Consider the following 22,002-nt stretch of genomic DNA (forward strand, 5'->3'; position numbering starts at 1 on the left):
ATGTGCACATTCTAAGCTTGAATATTTGAGCATCAATTCAAATAACATCACCCTATTTCAGACTTTCTCAAAAGTGCATCATAATTATATGTATGTATGTGTGTATGTACATGGTTTATTTTTACTTTATATCAGACATTATGCTAGTTGTGTTAAATTTATCATCTCAATTAATTTGCCTAAAAATAGATGTTAGCTATTATTATTATTGTTCCTATTTTTAGAATAAGGAAACTGAAGCTTAGAGAAATTAAGTTGCTCATGATTATCCAGCTAATAAAGGGTAGAGCTAAGATTTAATTCTGGTATGTCGATCCTAAAGGCATCATTCTGCTACTTGGAGGTGAGGAGAAAGGGAACTGGCAAAGTCATCAGAAGATTGTATATAAAATGACTTGAGTAGGATTTTCATTAAAATTCCACACATAAAAATTTAAATACCTCTTTCCAAAAATATTTTACATTTTTAAGAATTCTTCTAACTAGTTACTACAATTTTATCTTGGCAACATTGCAAGCTTCTAAACACTGCATAATTCTAATCTATTTCCCTAAAGATAATTTTTATAATTATTTATGAAGCTTTTTTTTTGGTAAAAAGAGACTTCCAGCAGTCGTATTTGTACATTTTAAACAACTTATTCAATATTTAATCCTACAAATAGTTATTTTCACTAAAACCTAATAAAGTTTTTTCCAAATTGCATTCTTTGGAAAATTAGTCCTATCAAAAGCTTTACAAATAAAAAGAAATTCCATGATCAATTGTGGGAAATCACATTTTATTTTTTTGAGATTCACAACACACACTAGCATATTTAAGGCTCCTATATAAAGGCCTACAGCATAGAAATCTGTTTATATTTATATATACCAGTGTTTCCCAAATCCACTTGTCTATGTAATTCTTTGTGTATGAGACACCCAGTACCATCTTGAGGAGCTAGTGCTCTATGAAGTATATCATGAGAGACCCTGATGATAATAATATATTGAAGGCACAAATTATTACTGTTTGGAATACTGTATGACTTTGGTGAAGTCAAGTTCTCAGAGTACATACTGAGGACACCATCATATCAAGAGTGCCCCCCAGTATGAGGCAGCCAATTCACTGGGGTAGAGATCGCAGCTATAGTCATGATGGGATTGGAAAATGGTACCAATGCTTAGCAGTAACTAGTATCAACAAGGCTTATCAGCATCTATTGTCCCCACTGGGAGAGCTGTGGTAAGGCAAGCCTGGTCTCATTTGCCTTGGCAGGCAGGGAAGAATGTGATAATCACTGAAGGGTAAAATTACTTAATTGTGTATACTCTATAAGTAAAGCATTTTCCTGGGACTCCCAGAAATCAGTGGGTGATATATGGGGAGCCATAGCAATATAAATTATTCCTGTTTGAGATATTATGTTATCTCTGGGCTTGTACATTTTTATTTGTTTCCTCTGGTTTGGTTCTTTAGTGAAAGTATGTTACATCTTCGTTGTAAAGCTGTAGAAATAGCAGAATAGGCAGATACTTTAAGAAACCATCTGAATCAGCCCTATGACACGCCCTCCTTGATGTATTCATATTCTTTTAACACGGAGGTGGATATATTAGAGAGAATATACTCTTAAGAATCTGATAGCACAGAATAGAACAGAGGGTAATATTTGAAGGCCATAGCCCTAAATGGGTATTTTCTCCAGGTGAACCAACCTCAAGGTGAAAAGCAGCAAGTCATAAAAAATAATGATCAATCGGGAGGAAGGAGGAGGGTTAAATTAGAAGTATGGGATTAACAGATACACACCACTATATATAAAATAGATAAACAGCAAGGATTTACTGTGTGGCATAGGGAACTATATTCAGTATCTTATAATAATCTAAAATGGAAAAGAGTCAGAAAAAAATATATGTATGTATAATTGACTCACTTTGCTGTACACCTAAAACTAACAATATTGTAAATCAACTATACTTTAATAAAAAAAAAATAATGATCAATCTATTAGACCATACTCCCACTAGTTGGTCCATTGAAGATATCTTTTACTCAGTCTCCTCCCTCCAGAGCAAGGGAAGGAAAGATGCTATAAATATTGAAATGTCCAGAGTTTCTGATTTGTTCGAATCCTGGATTACCTCCTTGTCTCTCAAAGCACAGCTCCTTTGACCAAATCAAAATAAGGACTCTACTAATACTGTCACCACAGAACATCAGCGGCAAATCACTGCCTGTCAGGTGTCCATAGTTTGGCAAATGTCAGCTTGGTACTGGGCATTGAGTTTCTGTCTATCTTCTTTCCTATACACTTTGGGGGTAGGAACATTCCTTTCCTTCCCAGAAGAAGAAACCACTCTGAAAGATGAAAATGCTAGCTCTATCTTCCAAGACTCACTGTATTTCCTAATAACCTCAGCCCTTCTAGATGGTCTTTCATTTCTGGTCCCTCCATCTATCTCAGCCTACTCCCATACCTGCACCCTCTTTTACAGGTAAACACAACCAGGGGTGAATTCAGTCTCCTTCCTTCAGAGAAGCATCTCCCTCACTCTCTCTCCTACTCTCATGCAGCCATTCTATCTAAAATTACAATCAGCAAATGACTTAAGTCATCTGTTTATCTTGGACAAGTTCTTTACATTCCTTTTAATGCTACCCAGAATTATATACACATTTAAATATTTCAACCTTTCTGGCTTGTATTCAGCTTTTGGCTTACTATAGAAAACAGATCTTCTCTTTCCGTGTATTTTCTATATTATATTATTATAACTCAGTTTGTAAGGGCAGATTTTTCTCTGGATTTTATGTGTAAAACTATTTAGAATTTTATCTATATTTTCCAGAGATTTACCCATATCATGTAATTTACTATCATCACAGATTCAATTCTTACAGATATTCAATAAACACACAATGAAAAAGGCCTTGTCTTATCAATGTTCTGCAAAACCTTTGCAACAAAAATACATATTATTTGTAAGATCATGATTAGTTTTGTTTTGGATCCTTGAAATTTGACACTAAGAAAGCTCTTTGCAGGTGTCTGTGATAAAATTCCATTTTCCTTCTACTGTGAAAATATTTTTCCTTTGAAATAAATATTATTTCAATTATTTCAAATACTTCAATTTCCCCATTATCACTTCAATTTTTAATAAGTTTGATGGACTAGATATGAAGCACTTGATCTTTCTTTCTTTTTTTCCTTCTTTACAAAAGAAATTATGTTTCTGCTCATTTTCAAAGAGAGATCTTCAAGATGCTTTTCCCTTGGTGACTGACTGTTTTGGGTATAAATATCTCTTGGCAAATCCCATGCAATTATGTTGTCAGTAAAACAGCTTGTCAGTACTGCAAGTAAACAGACCAACAGCAGAAAATTTGCAAGCTTGGGAAAGATTTACATTTGTAGAGAAATGAGAATTGTATTCCACTCTTCTCTTCAAAACAAACAAATATGATATTTTTATGGGCCCCAATAGTATACAATACAGTTTTAAAATTCTCTTTGTGATAATCTTATCCTGAGTGATCAGGAGAAAGGAAAGCAAGTGTCAGCCTGCATTTGGAGAAATGTTCAGCAAATTTTATTAGGCTTAAATAACCTTGAAAAAGAAAACAAAGTGGCACTGAAAAATGTCTAGAATTAAATATTAAGTTTTGTTTTAAATGTACAATAATCCAGAAATAACTTTGTATAGGTCAGGAACCCCTGACCGATGAAATGGTTTGACTTCTCTAAATAAGATAGAGCAACTGAGACAATAAAAATTAGATCAACACTCTTTTATTTCTAAATAAAGAAGTAGCCCATCAATGAGCAACATTTCACACAAGCTGATGTAGAATTCTTGAGTGAATCCTCTGTATTAAAATAAAGGGGTGGTTAGGGAATGTGGAAGGCATTTTAAGAGACTTAAGTCCCAGATAGAGAATGAGGCTTATTTAGTGCACATCTTGCTTGTTCAGATGATAGTTTGGGACTCAGTTTGACACCAATGACTTCTTCCATAAAAAAAAAAAAAAAAAAAAAAAAAAATCCAAGCAAATAAGTCTAAACTGAAATTAGAGCAGCCAAGCTAGAGTCTATGAGGGATTGTAACTCTCCATTATCAACCACATCTATCCTGAGAGAGAAGGCTACATACCACTTGAGCATCCATCTTTGAATCTGGGAATTACAGGGTGAAGGTCCTTAGTAGCAAATCTTTTCTTCCCTTATTGTCCAGAACAGCCAATAGATGGACCATTTTTTCTATTTAAAATGTTTTTAGTGTTCAACACCATCAAAGCATATGGGTAGGCCAAACCAGGTAGATGGTCCAGAAGCCATTTTGCTCATTTAGTTCATTTAGATCAGTCTCATCTTTTAGTCTTTTTCATGTCTTTACCTATCATGGCATCTTCATAACCACCAATATCATCATGTTCCTAAAATTTTTGTAAGCAGATTTCTAAATTTCTAAATGTCATATCATAACAGTGTGGCAAAATAGTATTTCTAAATATGCATTGAAGCCCCTCAGGCCCTCGATGATTTTGTATTGTCCCTTGATCCTTCCCTAGACTACTAGAGCACTGAAAATCATTGTCTCGGGAAAGAGAGACACAAATAGAAAAGCAGCTTACCCAAGAAAAGATTTTGATAGTTCACATTGCTATTCCCAAAGAGAATTTAATGCTGAATAAAATTTTAAGTCCCTGAAATGATACATTTATAACTCCCTGAAACAGATAAAATTCTTAGGATAGAGAAACACAAAATGGAAGGAGTAGATACAGAATCATTTTGGACCCCAGAGAAAGAAGGAATCCAGACCCTAATAAAACACTCCAGATAGCTTTAGGGCATCTGAGAATGGAAAGGACTCGTGTTCCCCTTTCCAACGTATTGGGGTTGGCCAAAAAGTTCGTTCAGCTTTTTCCATACAGTGGCTCTAGTAGCTAACTTCATTCGAAAAAATTTTGTTAGAATGTATTGTGACAGCTGCCATATCAGCGTGCATTTAAAAAAAAAAAAATCAAAACTGGTGAATTTTTGTGTAGCCATTGTAATATTGAAGATGGAAGAAAAAAGCAACATTTTCGGCATGTTATGCCTTATTATTTCAAGAAAGGTAAAAATGCACCTGAAACGCAAAAAAAAAAAAAAGGTTTGTGCAGTGTATGGAGAAGGTTCTGTGACTGATCGAACGTGTCAAAAGTGGTTTGCGAAGTTTCGTGCTGGAGATTTCTCGCTGGATGATGCTCCACGGTCGCGTAGACCAGTTGAAGTGGATAGCAATCAAATTGAGATATTAATTGAGAACAATCAACGTTATACTACGCAGGAGGGCAGCCGACATACTCAAAATATTCAAATCAAGTGTTGGAAAATCATTTACACCAGCTTGGTTATGTTGATCACTTTAATGTTTGGGTTCCACGTAAGTTAAGAGAAAAAACCTTCTTGACCATATTTCCTCATGGGATTCTCTTCTTAAACGTAAGAAAAATGTTCTGTTTTTAAAACAAATTGTGACGGGCGATGAAAAGTGGTTACTGTACAATAATGTGGAACAGAAGAGATCATGGGGCAAGCGACATGAACCACCACCAACCACACCAAAGGCTCATTTTCATCCAAAGAAGGTGAGGTTGTGTATATGGTGGGATTGGAAGGGAGTCCTCTATTATGAGCTCCTTCTGGAAAAACAAACAATTAATTCCAACAAGTGCTGCTCCCAGTGAGACCAACTGAAAGCAACACTTGTTACCATCAGGTAATGCAAGACCACATGTTTCTTTGATGACAAGGCAAAAACTGTTACAGCTTGGCTGGGAAGTTCTGATTCATCCGTCCTACTCACCAGACGTTGCACCTTCAGATTTCCATTTATTTTGCTATTTACAAAATTCTCTTAATGGAAAAAATTTCAATTCCCTGGAAGACTGTAAAAGGCACCTGGAACAGTTCTTTGCTCAAAAAGATAAAATGTTTTGCGAAGATGGAATTACGGAATTGTCTGAAAAATGGCAGAAGGTAGTGGAGCAAAATGGTGAACACATTGTTCAATAAAGTTCTTGGTGAAAATGAAAAATGTGTCTTTTATTTTTCCTTAAAAACTGAAGGAACTTTTTGGCCAACCCAATAGTTTAGAGAAGACAGCAGGACTCCAGGGAAGAAGTGACATCATGTGTGTACCAGCAGATAAATCTAATTCAAGTGTAAAGTAAAGGCAATGGAATAATCCCCACATCCCACCCTGACTGCAGGATTATCTTAAAAACAGCAAAACACACAAGAAAATCCACACTCAAAGATCTTACAGTCAAGAGCATTAGAGCATTTACCTATATGATAAATATAGTTATGTTAATCATATATTGGTGAAATCTTTAACAATCTTCTATGTTTTCATATCAATATTGTATTGTCTAAGAAAACCAATTGCATACCTTACTTATTTATCAGTTAAACAATCAAACAAAAATGCAACAAAAGTGATGATTTCTTGTACCATCATTTATACCTGGCAGTGCCCTTTAAGAATGAACATTGCACAAAAGCTGCCGATGACCTTCTGTGCCTTATAACCTGTGTACATACAGCCCTCTATGAAAAGCTGCTTTCAAGAATTGAAGTCATTCCCAGAACTTTCCACATGCTTTAGGTTGTCAACTAGAACCAGATGGTATAAAATCCTGAGTAATTTATCATAGGTGAATTCTGCTAAACAATTTACCTCAAACACATTACAGATTGTAATTCTAGGCATCTCAAGCAGCAAACTTTAAATGAACATAGGTTCCTATGGTTTTCTGAATGATCTCCAGGATCAGACAACCTAACAGAACTGGTGAGTCAAATAACTTGATCCCATTCAGTTAGGATACATTTCTAGTGATATAAGGGGACTGCAAGAAGTACAAATAGTCCTGCTGTATAGCAGACCAATGTGTGGTTGCCAAATTTGTATTGCAGTTCTACCATCTATAACTAAACATTAATTCAAAATTTACACATACTTCCATGTTTTCTTCTGTCTAATTTCATAGATTTTATTTTTTTAACATGGAAGCTTGGTCTCAATGGTTACCGGGCAAAATCTGAGTCATAATCATAAATCATATATTTTTTGTAGAACATATACATTTGTGAATATAATATGAATTAAAATATCTATATTAAAGTGAACTTAAATTGCTTACCCAATTATTCACGTATTTCATTCATGGACTTATTGAAACTTTCTATAAGCTTCCTTGTAAAGTCTTCATTTATCATATAGATCTTCTGTATCCTTGTCACTCTCCCTTTTTCCTTTTCCTTCTCTCCTCTCTCACTCTTTTGCTCTCACTCTGTATGAATCTGTTTCTTTCTGACTAGCTCTGTCTTTTTAACCATTCAAACTCCAGTCGGGTATCAGAGAAAACATGTGAAGAGGGTAGTTTCAAATTTGTACTTTCTTCCCCTGACCAAAAATCATACAAAACATGTTTATGAAAGCACTTTTATTTTATGTCACCAAAGAAATAAAGGTCATCTGAAGTCATTTTTTAGTACTAAACACCTTTAATAAAGCAGCTCGAGGATCATTTGTATGTGTGTATTTGTAACTGAAGTATATTTTTCAACATCTGATACTCACATAACCTGTGTAAGAATCATCCGTTTACTTTTCTAATATACTGATGTCTCAGATGCTCTTGTGGCAAAGGTGCCCCTTTGGGAAGGAGCAGAGGGATCTGAAAGTTTGGTATGCAGCTCAGATGACCTTTATATACACTAACATGTGAGAACTGATGAATCTTTCCTCATGTCTTCTTTTAAATACACACCTTAACAATCACAAGAAACCCTAAAGGTGGAAGATGACATGCTTTTCTAGGCAATCAATTGGTGCAGGGTGTTTTATTAACCTAGAAGGCAAATCTAGAGAGGTTGAGAGAGTCCCCAAGGTCATAGAACTTGAAAATGGTTGAGCAAGAAATTAACCCCAATTCCATCTGATTCCAAAGCTTGTTTCATTCCAGAATCTTGGGTTCCAAACTAAACTAAACTAACTAGTTCTTGGGGGCTTAGAACTCTTAAACTTTCAGAATACTCTTATGTTTTTTTTTAATTTTTATTTTTTTAAGTTGAAGGATTTGGATGAAGTTATTATCCCTGGTGCTGTGGAATTTGGACTAAAGTGTAGTCTAGAGAAATTATGACTTGACTGAAGTCACAGAGCTAATGGTGGACCCAGGGAGTACACAGTGTTTGAACTCTTATTTAGTGGTTCTTTCAAACTTATTTTTTATTTATTTATTTATTTATTTATTTATTTTTGGCTGTGCTGGGTCTTCGGTTCGTGCGAGGGCTTTCTCTAGTTGCGGCAAGTGGGGGCCACTCTTCATCGCGGTGCGGGGACCGCTCTTCATCGCGGTGCGCGGGCCTTTCACTATCGCGGCCCCTCCCGTTGCGGGGCACAGGCTCCAGACGCGCAGGCTCAGCAGCTGTGGCTCACGGGCCCAGCTGCTCCGTGGCATGTGGGATCTTCCCAGACCAGGGCTCGAACCCGTGTCTCCTGCATTAGCAGGCAGATTCTCAACCACTGCGCCACCAGGGAAGCCCCAAACTTATTTTTTTTAAGTTGAATAAAATAGTTATTTCTCAAGTCTTTGTAAATACTGTACATTCAAAATTTTATGTTCTGGCTCTGGTACCACATATAATTACGAATCCTGCCCCCCAAATATTATACTATAGTGTGGATTTAAAAAAACAAAACAAAACAGAAACTACATGTAGAGAGTACAAAGTAGGCAACCAGAAGTCATCTATATTCCTTACCTTTACTATCACTGTGACAGTAGCAATACCAGGTGGCATTGTTCCATAAATATCAAAGGCCTCCACTAGAAAAGTGATACTTGCTTCCTGGTCTGGAAATGCCTCATAGTCCAAACTCCTTAAAAGGGAGAGTTCTCCTGTAAATGGATGTAGTGCAAAAAAGTGCTTCACTTCCGGACTTCTTATCCGATAAGATACATTTGCTCCGAGGTCAACATCTTTGGCCTGTAACAAATTAAGAAGAAGAATGGTTATATCACTGCCATTGCCAAAATAAAGAAATGCAAGACTGATGGAAGTCATGTGTCAGTACCTAGAATAGCATGAAATGAATGATGATCAAAAGGCATGTTTCAGAGAGAAACATTTTTTAAAGTAATTTACCAGATAGAGGGAGAGGGAGAGAAAGAAAGAGACCAAGTCAGAGACAGAGACCCATGAGGTTTTGTCATTGTTGATCTCGTTACTGTATCTATTTTATTTGAAGAAATCACTAATTAAAAGGATCATACCACAGTAAAGAAATAAATATTGTCATAAATGATTGCTTATTATTTCCTGATGCTTGTATAACCATGAAAAATAATACCTTAAATAAAAATAAATATTAGTGTGTACTTTCCACAAACATAACAGGTTATTAAAGGGCTATATGAAAACTAAGGAAATATGTCTTCTCACAAAGATCCTATAATACATTTCTAGAGAACACTCTATTATACCTCCCTTCTTTTAACTAATACTTATTGAGTGTGCACAAGGTGCTATAGAGATGCACAAGATGAATAAAAACAAGATACCTACCCTCCAGATTACTGTCTCAAAGAAGAAATAAGACAGAAATACCAAAATAAAAGGGATACATGGATAGACCTAGAGACTGTCATACTGAATAAAGTAAATCAGAGCGAGAAAGACAAGTATCATATGATATCACTTATATGTGGAATCTAAAAAAATGGTACAAATGAACTTATTTACAAAACAGAAATAGAGTCACAGATGTAGAAAACAAACTTATGGTTACCAGGGGGAAAGGTTGGGGAGGGATAGATTGGGAGATTGGGATTGACATATACACACTACTATATATAAAATAGATAACTAATAAGGACCTACTGTACAGCACAGGTCTCTATTCAATACTCTGTAATGACCTACATGGGAAAAGAATCTTAAAAAGAGTGGATATATGTATATGTATGACTGATTCTCTTTGCTGTACAGCAGAATCTAACAGAACATTGTAAATCAACTATACTCCAATAAAATTTTTTTTAAAATTCTCATTTCCAAAAATAAAGTTTCCCAATCATTAAAGCAAAACAAAAAACAAACAAAAAACAGCTGAAAAAACAGGTTTCAACGGGAAGTCTTATAGATGACTCTTTCATTCAGTAGTAGAGACTGGCAAAGGCAACTCTGGTAGAGGAAATGGGATGCAGCAAGGATAGAGTGGGGAAGGTCAGGGTTTGTTAAAAAATGCATGCAGTAAAGCAAACATCTTTGTGAATGTCAGTCTTGGCCCCCTCCAAACAGTTATCAACATCACAATGGGAAAGATACTGTTAAAGCACAGATTTTATGATGTCACCTTCCTGCCTAAAAATTCTTCTTGTTTTCCATTTCATTTTGGATCAACTCCAATCTCCTTAACATGGTGAGAAGGACACATATATTTTCCAGCCCTTTAGCTCCTCACTCTCTCCTCTCCTCCAGGATTTTGAGCAGGTTCTTCGGATGCCTTGAATATTCTTTCTTCCCCTTGAATAACTCTTATTTGCCCCTCAGTTCACAATTTAGAAATAAACTTTCTCCAGGAAACATTCTTTGTTCTCAAGATTAGGTTAAAGAGCTCCACCTGTGATCTCCCAGGTTCCTTGCATTGAGGACCTCTATATTAATTACCAGTTACTTGTCTGTTTGCTACACCAGACTGAAAATTCGATGAAGGCAGGAAATCTGTCTTGTTCATGTTTGAATCCCCAGAGTCTAGCAGAGGACTTGGCATGCAGTAAGCACTGAAAATATGCTTGTTGAATAAAGGAATGAGTGAATGAATAGATGAATAGAAGAATAAATGGAGAAATAATGGCCCTCTCCTTGGTCAGCATCTGCCTTTTTTAGATGTATTAATGTTTACTAAGTAAACACATATTGAGTTAAATTATGGAAGAAACACAAGTTCTTGAAATGCATGCTAACAAAATTCAAGTTGTAGATTGCAGGTTGAGAAAGGACTACATTTTTTTCTTACAAAATACACTTTATAGACCACCTATGTCAGAATTAAAGAGGTTGTGCTTAAAATGCAGATCTCCAGGCCAATCTAACCTACTGAATCAGAATGTCCAGAGTTTCTGGTAATTTATTTGAGGACTGAAAAAAAGAGGCTTAGCTATGAAGACACTAATAAAAAGGAGAGTTAGACTTCTGGAAGGATGCCAGTTGTGTACGGAAAGTGAAGAAGATATTACAAAATAATAGGTACAGCAATATCCTATTTCTGTAAAATATGAGGCAATTCTATACATATATATTTGCATATGAATGTATATATATATGTACACACCTGCATACATGTATATTTATATATATATGTAAATAGTTATTTGATACTTGTGTGAGCACAAACATAAATGTAACAGAATACACATAAAGTTTAATACTGAGTAACTTTGGAGGTACAAGGTGAGAGACTATTAAGTTTTTTTTTTAAATAGTCTTGTATTGTCAATTGTTGCAATAAATATTTAGCATTACTTTTGTAAATTAAAAAGAAATCTGTTAAGTGTTATTCAATTTCTCACAAAGGCAACTTTTCTCCCTTTAAATTTTGGTATATCTCTAAAATAGGGTTGTTTGATAAAGCACAATATGTAATATTTGAGAGATGCTTATATTCAAATTTACTCATTTATCTGAAATTGAAATTTGACTGCATGTGCTTTTTTTTTTTTTTAATTTACTAAGTCTGGCAGCCCTACTGCAGCCCTACAGAATGTCAAATCTTATACAGAATTCATGAAATAATTGCTTCTTCCACACACCTCTATTTGAAGGAAAGTGGTCCCGGCTGGCAGATTCTCTTCAACGATGACAGTGTATGTTGAATTGGTGAACACAGGACTATTATCATCAATATCCAAAACCTTGATGGCCAGTGTTAGAGTTGAATGACGAGGATGTACCGCTCCATCAGTTGCCACAACAACAAGTTCATAGTAGTCCCTGACTTCTCTGTTAAGCTTCACTGCTGTGTAAATACTCCCATTGGATGTGATACGAAAAAGATTATTGAAGTTACCCAAACTGTAGTGTACTTGGCCATTTATTCCAGCATCAGGGTCTGTTGCCTAAATAAAATTAAAAACAAAGGAATTCACATAGTACTCTCTGTTATGATTTTTTCATATTACATTTTGTAATGTTGCCCTGCCAGAAGGGGATAGTTAAAGAATTATGGCATCTTTCTAACCAAATATTTTTTTCTCTAGGGAGAAAATTAAAGAGATAATGACAATGTAGTACAAAAGTCTAGAACATGAAAAGAAATATACTATAGTTTAATCGATATTCTTCATTCAAAATGAACATAACATAATTTGATATCAGTAGAAATAACAATATTATATTATGACAGAAAATTCACATTTCAAAAATATGGAATTTTTCCTGTATTATCATTTCTTTAATAGATTTTGAATTCTAAAATTTAAAAAAACACACTTAGTTTTTAATTAAACATAACTGACAACTTAAGATTTTACAGCTTTTTAAATTCAAGCACTATATGTGTATATATATGTATATATATATATATATGTATAAGCACCATATATATATATAACTGCATTTAATCTGCCTGATGTTCTTATGAATAAATATCATTGGTCCCATTCTACAAATAACAAAGCTGTGGCTTATGCACTTTAATTATCTTGCTTAGGATTTCACAAGAAATAAATATCTCAGTGCCCCAGTTCTTAGTATAATGTCTTGCATATAAAACTACTTAATAAATATTTGTGGAATTAATGAATGTTAGAATAAATTAATGCAAAGAACTGGGATTTAAAACTAAACATGTTCCAAAACCCAAATAGAAGTGAAAGTATAGTAACTGTAAAGCAACTGAAAAGGGCTCTTCTTTAATATTAGAATACAATCTCCAAATGATAACAGAATTGTTGATGCTATGATAAACCTATTGTAACTGAAAATTTTATGTAATATTAAATCACTTTGCATCAAATAAAATGGGTAAATTTTGAGTGACTATTCTTCTGATGGAGTGTTATGAGAATTAAAATAATCTAAAACTCAATTAATTGGAATATAAATTATGACATTTCATTATCAAATACGGTGTATTTTGTGCTAGACAATTCTATGTTATTGTTTCTCAAAGAAATTGGAATGAATCTTAGCATCTATAAAATGTTACATAATTATGCCCCAAACTTCACTAAGGAAAGGAAGGAAAACAAGACATTTGGCTGCATTATGAGCCAGGGACACAATAATCACTTAATATCTACAAAGCCTGGGATGCAATATGATGTATTTTGAACAGCACACGAGCAGATGTATATCCACCTTTACAAACACTGGGGAAGCATGTGGGGTGGGTTTGCTGAACACTTGTGCCTTGTTTGAAACGATAAAGCCCAAGATGTCCATAACTGCGCTCCTTCTGACTGTCATAATGCCAGACATTCCAGCAGGATTTGTCCCTTTTATTCATCAAAACACAAATGCCCCTGGGAGGGCATTACCTCTGGAGTTTTAAGCCTGAGAAAAGATAGAAGAGTAACTGCAGGAATGTATGAAGAGGACAAAAATACTGTAAAAGAGTTGAAGAGTTTCCATAGACATATTTTCTTCTACTTTTACATTTTTCCTAGAATTTGTCTTACAGATTATTGACATATTAGTCAAGCTGGTCATCTTAGTGGAAAAAACAAACAACAATACTGCCACATCCCTTCCAAAAAAAAACCAACCAATCAAAAAAAAAATGTAATTTTTTGTCTTAAATCACTGCTTAAGTAAATAGAAAAATACAATCCAATAATGTAAGTAGGTCTTATTTCATTAAACCAACACTCTTAAAAATTTCAGGGACTTTTTCTGTCTGTGGGTATTTTTATGTAATCCATAATTTAAATGATTCTTGCTCAAGATATATTCTTATTTATCCCCATATTAGAAGATTTATTATGATAGAATGATTTAATTTGATTAATATGGCTGTGTATGTATATGTGTGGGGGGGGAGGGGAATGTTAGGTATGTATCATACTATGTATGTACAGCTACTTAACTAATATCTCTACTAGGACACCTTATGCATATCATATGAGTTTTCTATTGTTGCCATAACAAATTACCACAAGTTTAGTTGTTTACACATTGCGAGTTTATTTATAGTTCTATAAATCAGAAGTTCAACATGGGTCTCACCTGGTTAAAACCAAGGTATGCATAGGTCTGTATTCCTTTCTGGAGGCTGTAGGAAAAGATCCATTTCTTTGCCCATTCCAGTTATTGACAGAATACAGTTCCTTGAGGTTGTAGGACTGAGATCCCCACTCCCTTTTTACTTGTCATGTAAGCACAATTCCCAGCTTCTAAAGGCCACCCACATACCTTTTCTCTTGGCTCATAGCACACTTCTTCCATCTTCAAAGCTAGCAATGGTGGGTCAATTCCCTCTCACACTTTTTGAATCTCTCCTTCATCTATCTCATCTCTCTGATCCACTCTTCTATCATCCTCTTCCACTATTAAGGGCTTAGATGGCTACAATGGGCCCACCTGGACAATCCAGGGTAATCCTCCCATCTCAAGGTTCTTAACCTTATGACATCTACAAAGTTAATTTTGTTATGTAAGGTAACATATTCACACATGGGATGTATTTGGGGGATCATAGTTCTGTCTACCATAGAGTCAGAAGCTTAACATGTTTCTAATTGAAGTTTTGATTATTTCTATTCCAAATCTTTGTCATCTCTAATTCCCCTATTCCGCTAAATGGTTCTTCCATTGACCAACAGATTACATAAGAAATAAAGAAGATGTTCCTGAGATCTACTTCTTCTACCTTCTCAATTATTTATTTCTTCAATAATTTCAGAAAAGCTTATTTTAAAGCTTTTCTGAAATTCAGTAATTTCAGAAAAGCTTATTTATTTATTCAATAATTTCAGAAAAGCTTATTCTCAATTATTTATTTATTCAATAATTTCAGAAAAGCTTATTTAATACTATGTATGAGGCTCAGCTCCAAGCTGTGAGATACATTGGTATATTAGGTAACAAGGTCCAAGATATGGCATTTACAGAAAAATCCCTATTCCATTTATAATACATTGTTTCCAATGTATGCAATATCTCAATCCTAACCACCTTGGCCCAAGCCACCATCAACTGTGGCTTAGATTGCTAGATTATGTCTTTATTTTCTTTTCAGTTATTTCCTTTCAGAGAGACCTTTTATAATAGATAAATGACATCATTCCTCTTAATATCCTTCAGTGATTTCCACTGCCTTCAGCACCATTCAAAGGTTTACCATAACCAAGAGTTCTCCTACTAAATGTTACTTTCACTGTGTTCTGGAATAAAGCAAATCTCTCCAACCTCCAAATTTCTCCAAAGCCTCTGCCTAGAGGGCTTCCGCTATTATTCTCTAGGCTAATACCCACTCATCTTTCAAATGTCCATTTAAACATCACTTCCTCAAAGCAGTCTTCTCTGACTCCTGAAATGTAAATGAGACCCTCCTGTTATACATGGCAAGAACTCCATATACCTGTAATTTATATCACTTTTACTAGATTTAAATTATAGATTTATTAATGTGATTATTTGTGTAACACTTGTCTCCCTTCTTACAAGTGGGAAGACTGTGATCATCTTGGCGGAACTACTGAATCCAGGTCTATACTGAAAAATATCATTTTTATAAAGTACAAAGTAGTATTTTGTTATGACCTAGATAAGAATATGATAATAAGTAAATATCTCTGTATTTTTAATATTTTGTAGAGTGACAAAGAGGGACTATGTAGATTAAGATGGTGAATGACCTTGATATATAAAAAGAAATTGCTACCTTATAGAAGTGCTGTTTAGTTTCAGTGTTTCCACTATATATATTTTTCGATATCATTAACATTGGTATGTCACTTGTTCCCTCTAGGTCTCAGATATCTCAACTATAAAATAAAAGATGCGAAGTGGAATAGCAGTTTTGAATCTCTTTTCCTACCATTATACATGTCAGAGATGAAATTCACAAACATGGCACAGATCATCAATTACAACATGAATAAGAAGATAGCTGTTGCATAATTCTCTGCAATCTAGTTGCAAAGCCATTATTCTGTTCCACTGAATAAAACATATAAAAATTTAAGTGAATCAGCATTGTTATAGATGATATACGCCAATAACTAGTATTAGAACAATGCAAATGTAGTACCTACGTTGGTAACAAATGACTTGGAAAAGACCTCACATTTGATCAGAACAACCCATGTTTGCAAACTACTGGGCTAGAGGATTGTTAAAGGAAACTTGCTCTAACAGGACATTAAGATATAAAAACAAATTTAATTTCAGAATGAGTCACCTACAGTACTTGCATCATGTTGGTATTTCCCAAACTGCTGCATTAATCATGTTTTCCCTTGTGAGCTTCCCAATACACAGTAGCTCAGAGAAGTGTTGCATTAAAAGATACTCTTTCACTGAGGATTGTTGAATGGGAACTTCCCCTCTCCAGGCTTCAACTTGCCAAGAGGAAGGACATTTTAGCAAGAAAACTGCTCTCTCTGCTCCCTCCCTCACTCATGAGTGGTGAATTTGATGGAAAGAAATGGGTAAACACACTGCCTCCTTTAACATCTGATGTTTATAAGGATGTCATATGATTTGCTGGTTTTGCTATATGAGCTCTTTCCCTATGAATAAGACCTACAATTTCAGTTCTGCCTGAGGCTGTGTAGGTAAGTTTAATCATGGGGCAGCATTTACCAACCCATTTGTCTCTCATTACTAAACCTCCTTCCTTTCAATATCAGTTTCACCTATTTGCCAGAATTTCATGTCTCTCACTGAATTGGTTTGAACCTGGGCAAGGTATAGGATATTAGTTACTGATAGTCCCAAACCCCAGGGGTGTTTATACCTCAGTTCCCAAACAAATTTAGTCATAGACTCTTTTTCATTGTTGTTTGTTTAGCAAAATATTTACTAATATCTTGAGGGACATACAGTTTTTTAAATACTGTTATAATTCAATGAGCAACACTGGGAATAAGGCCTTCTTTTAATAATCTGTCCATGATATTTTCACACAATATTTCCACTTGATACTTTTTGTTCCCCATGACCCATCACTTGAAACTAACTACCTTAAGTTAATAGAATCAATGGTGCCTACTCTCAAGCATGTCAGGGTCCTTAACAGAGTCTACAGTAAAATAATAAATGGCAGAGAAAAGATAATCAGAAAAATATATGCTTTCAAGAGGTCCAATGAGAAATTTTTTTTTTTTAACAATGGCTTAAATTGATAGAAAAGGCCATGGAGGGAGAAGTAAACATTGAATGTTAGTCATGGTTTTGATAAACTAACTTTAGGTGCTACATTTCATGGAATGTTAGTTAACGTCTCTTATGATGCCAGGAAAAAGTGAGGGGAGACGGAGAGAGAAGGGGAGGTCTCTGTTCAAATAAATAAATTTGGGAAATTGGGATTAAAGAAAATTTAAAATTCTTCATTACTTCAGAACTTTTCAAGTGTCATTAATATTTTAATGAACAAGGCAAAGTTCTCAAGGGGAGTAATGTATGCACCAAATTTAAAAACCCTGAGTAATAGAAATCCTTTCAACTGAACTATAGACAGAAGTCCAAACTCCTATGCATGAATTAATTCCAACCTACATTTCCAGCATTCTCTTACTATTCACTGTTCTGTATAAACACTCTGCTCAAGTCTAAGCAATTTTCTACATTTCCTTAGGACTCAGCATACACTTTTTGACATTTTCTTCAAGCCTTGCATTGGTGATTCCTTATTCACCTCTGAAATTCCAATCCTTCATCCAGTCTTCAAATCCTAACCCCAATTCAATCTCTCCTAGGAAAATGTCTAGCATTTAGAGATAGATCATTTTATAAATTAGAATTTCAGGCTTGACAAATGCTTTGTAACATTACTTTTTTTTTTTTGGCCGCACCACGCGGCGTGCGGGATCTTCCCCGCCCAGGGATCCTGTGCCCCCTACACTGGAAGCGTGGAGTCTTAACCACTGGACCACCAGGGAAGCCCGCATTACTTTTTATTTACACCTTTTCCCCACAGCCATAAGTCCTTTGAGAATAGAAGCATATCTCATAACTCTTCATTTATTGAATTTTTCAAATGTACAGCAATCTTTATCGTACAGTGGGATTATTTGTTGAGAGAAAATATCCAAACACATATTCAACAAGGGGACTAAAAATAAATATTAGATGGGGCATTTTTATTAATAGGGTTTCATAATTTTAAGTCAGCTTAAGTATAAACTGTAAATAATATATTCAAAGTCAAGTACACACACACACACACACACACACACACACACACACACGTTTTGACCCGATTAACTACAACTTAATTCACTGAATGTCTAGCTTCCATGAAAGGAGGTATATTTGATGCTCATGGAATAAAAGACTAACATTCTATAAGAAAGTGCTCTAAAAAATTTAAGGTAACTCAGACACACATCTAATAGAGACAAAGGAACTAGAATGTTTGTAAAATGCAGGATTATTTGCTTCCTTTTCTGTCTCCTAATTAATTGAGGGACATAAATAAGGTCATGTAAGTTAAGTGATATGGGCTGGCTAAGCAAGGTAGTTTCATTTACTTAGTATTATAGATGAGTATGTACATGTTAGAAAAGATAACCAAACATAAAATCCCTTATTATCAGCAATACTGTCAAGAAGTTTGCACTGATGTTTAATATCTAACCAAGGAGCTCAGTGTGTGATGCTGTAATGAAAACATTTATCTTCCTAGAAATCAATTAAAAGTTAATTAAAATTGTTAATAAGAAAAATCACACATCTCTTATCCCCTTGTACTACATCAAAGCGAAAAACAGTAATAGCTGCAACTTTATATAATCTGTCCATGGTTAACGCATTTGTAATATACACCTTACCATGGGGCCTGACTTGTGGCTACTTATTTGTGAATGAGTATTGTTGGGAAATTGGCTAATAGTCTGTAGTCAAACAAAGACCTCACTGGACAAAACTTTGAATATTTGCTAGAAAAACTTCTGGAAAATCTTAATCACTAAAATCAAAGTTAGAATACATTACAGACAACCAAATAATTACTACTTAATAAAGACAACAGATCATGTATAAGGGCATTTATTGACTATTCCTTGAGCACCATTTTATAGCATATCACTTGAAAAGGAAGCAGGGAAAAATATTTCTTACACATTATATTTACCCCTTTTGTTCCCTCATTAATCTTTAGAGTGGTCTACTATACATGCTTTCCCATCAATAAACGTGGAAGCCCATTACTGGGGTACCTACACTGGGGGTTACAAATTCTATAGAGATTTAAAAGTATGTCTTTATGGGTGGAATATACTGGGATAAGACCTCAAAGGAGAGTCTGACGTCGGCACCCCTTCCGTTGAGAAGTCTCTGGGTAGATTACTTATTATTTTTTCAATGATTAATTCTAATTTAAAATATGTTTTATACTCATATCCATTCAGATTATCTAGATATAAAATAACTTCTGTTTATTCTCACAAAAATCAGATCTATGCAAAGAACTTTGAGGACAAACAGAAAGTATAGCTATTAGAAAGGTGTGAACTACCATGTAGCACCTAATTAGCCCAGTGTGAAGCTGAGAGGGAGCTTAGCTCCCTTAGTTTTTGCTTGTCCTTCACAGCAATTTTTGAGGCTGTGCACTCCTTTCTCACCTTGAAGCGGGAACCATAAAAGGTGTTGAGCAGGGAGGTCAGAGGGAGAGGTTGGGAAGTGCATCCTTAATGACATTACTAGTAGAAGTACATTTAAAAAATTACCTGCCAACTTCAAAAAGGCATAAAATAGTTGTCATCTTTATTTCTTTAAAGAAGCTGAGCTATTTCAAGGGCTGTGATTATCAGTGTAAAAGGGGAGAAGCAATTTAGTGACCCTTGATGCTGGTAAATGTTTCCTCTCTCCACACCTATTCATTACTGAACAATGGCAAACAGACTTACTGGCTAGAAGGTAACAAGTGTATTTGAGTTCAAATCACTAAAAACATAATGAGAGTAAATAGTTTTTTAAATCAAATATTGGAACTCTCAAATATTTAATCCCTAGGAATCTAGAAAACCCATATATAAATTAGAGATTCCTTAAGGGCTTAAGCTCTAGGTTAAAAGACCAGCTCTTTCCCATACTAACTCTATGGCCTTGGGTGAGTTAGTCACTCTAAGCGTCCATCCTTCATTTGTAAAATGATGATGATAGTAAGTATTTATCTCACTACCTACTATGAGGATTGAACACACTTAGCAGCATGCTTAGAGCATATTAAGTAATCAATTAAAAATTAGGTAAGTTTATTGTTATTGAGGTTTTCAACATCTACTTAGAAACTATTAAAGAAAGCTCAATTCTGTCCTAAAGTTCTTAAAAATAATTTTTTGAAGAATAAATCAGTCTATTTTTATTTGGTTTATTTATACACTTCATTTTCCTTAGGATCACATTTAACCTGGTATAGTGAGTCCATTAGGTTCCATTAACTTTATTTTTATCAAGATGTTCTGAGAATTTGGGTGTCTTAAAGAATTCATATGTGAAAGATCATAAAACCTGTTCATATGTGGTTTTAGTGTAACAAATAAAAATATAAGGAAAACTTGTATGACCAGATGATATGTAACAAAAAGGAAAGAGCACTTTAGTTATTACAAGAAACAATAATGAAGATTTAAGGTCTTTGAGGCATGAATTCAGGTAGTATTAGACACATTATAGAGAAATTTATATGAAAAAGTATGTCTGATGATTTTATGGACATTGTCACATTTTGAGAAATGTTTGTTATGTCTGGCCTGAGAAAAATATTGAATTTTTAAAAATCAAAATGTATTCAATTTGAAAGTAGAAGAAAAGGTAACTTCCAGTTACATTTTAAAGTAATTTTATCATGGGTTGGGAAACAAATGTGTGACAACAGATGAGTAGTCTTGACCTGATCATAAATTGTGAGGCTCTTAAAATCATTATAGTTAGAGCTAAAAGGGGTATAAGAACTATTTTACACTAAACATTTCTTTACTTGTCATAACTACTGCAGGCCATCCTTCCAAATTTGAAAAGATAACTTCTACCCAGAGAACTCAGTAAATAGTAGTACCCCACAGAAAAGGTTCGACAGCTGCGCATATTTTTCTCCAAAGCTATGTCTTTTTTTTTAGTGTTCTTAAATTCTTTCTATTCTACCATGGAGCAAACCTCTATTAAACTGTCTTTAAGGGCTTGGATGTTTCTCTAGGATGCTTTCCCCAAGTCAAGACAGCTGTCCTTCCACTGAGACTCCCTGTCATTTTGTTTTTATTTAGCTTTATAACATAATGTAGTTGCCTGCTTACCTGCTTGGCTCCTATACTATCCTTCCTGCAAACTGAGGACAAAAAAAAAAATGCATTGCTCATAGCTGAATTTCTAATACCTTTTCTTCATTAATGTTCAGTGAACATTTGCTAAATCAATGTTGCATTAAGGACTGCCGTTTATGAAGCAGTAGGTGCCTTAAACGAAAGTTTGCTTGAATTGACGAATAGTCAAAGCAATTACTTCTAGTTATACAATAAACTACATTTTATTCTAACATTCAAGTCTCTACATGATCTTTTTCAAACCTACCCTTATGCACTTACATCTCATAACTAACTCTTTGACATAAACTCTATGTTTTAGTCAGAAGAGTTTATTTATTATATCAGTCAGCTTTCAAACAACTCCAAAATCACAGTGGTTTGCTGTCACTGATGTTTATTTCTCTCCTGTGCAGTAACCCTTTGTGGATTCCCTGCAGCTCTACCCTGCATTGTCTTTAGTCCAGGAAGGAGTCTGAAGG

General features: G+C 34.7%; 1 protein-coding gene across 17 annotated transcripts in view; it reads right to left on the bottom strand.

Annotated features, from left to right (window-relative positions):
- Positions 1 to 22,002, bottom strand: part of PCDH15 (protocadherin related 15) — a 755,972-nt gene that overhangs the window by 173,628 nt on the left and 560,342 nt on the right. For all 17 annotated transcript variants that reach the window (XM_028166694.1, XM_028166693.2, XM_057531449.1 and 14 more), the window contains 2 exons: positions 11,867 to 12,172; positions 8,817 to 9,041 (listed from right to left, as the gene is read on the bottom strand). In XM_028166694.1, the coding sequence (XP_028022495.1) occupies positions 8,817 to 9,041; positions 11,867 to 12,172 (531 nt within the window). The remainder of the gene's footprint in view (positions 1 to 8,816; positions 9,042 to 11,866; positions 12,173 to 22,002) is intronic.

This window comes from Balaenoptera acutorostrata, chromosome 16, assembly GCF_949987535.1.
Source record: "Balaenoptera acutorostrata chromosome 16, mBalAcu1.1, whole genome shotgun sequence".
NCBI classification, from domain to species: Eukaryota; Metazoa; Chordata; class Mammalia; order Artiodactyla; family Balaenopteridae; genus Balaenoptera; species Balaenoptera acutorostrata.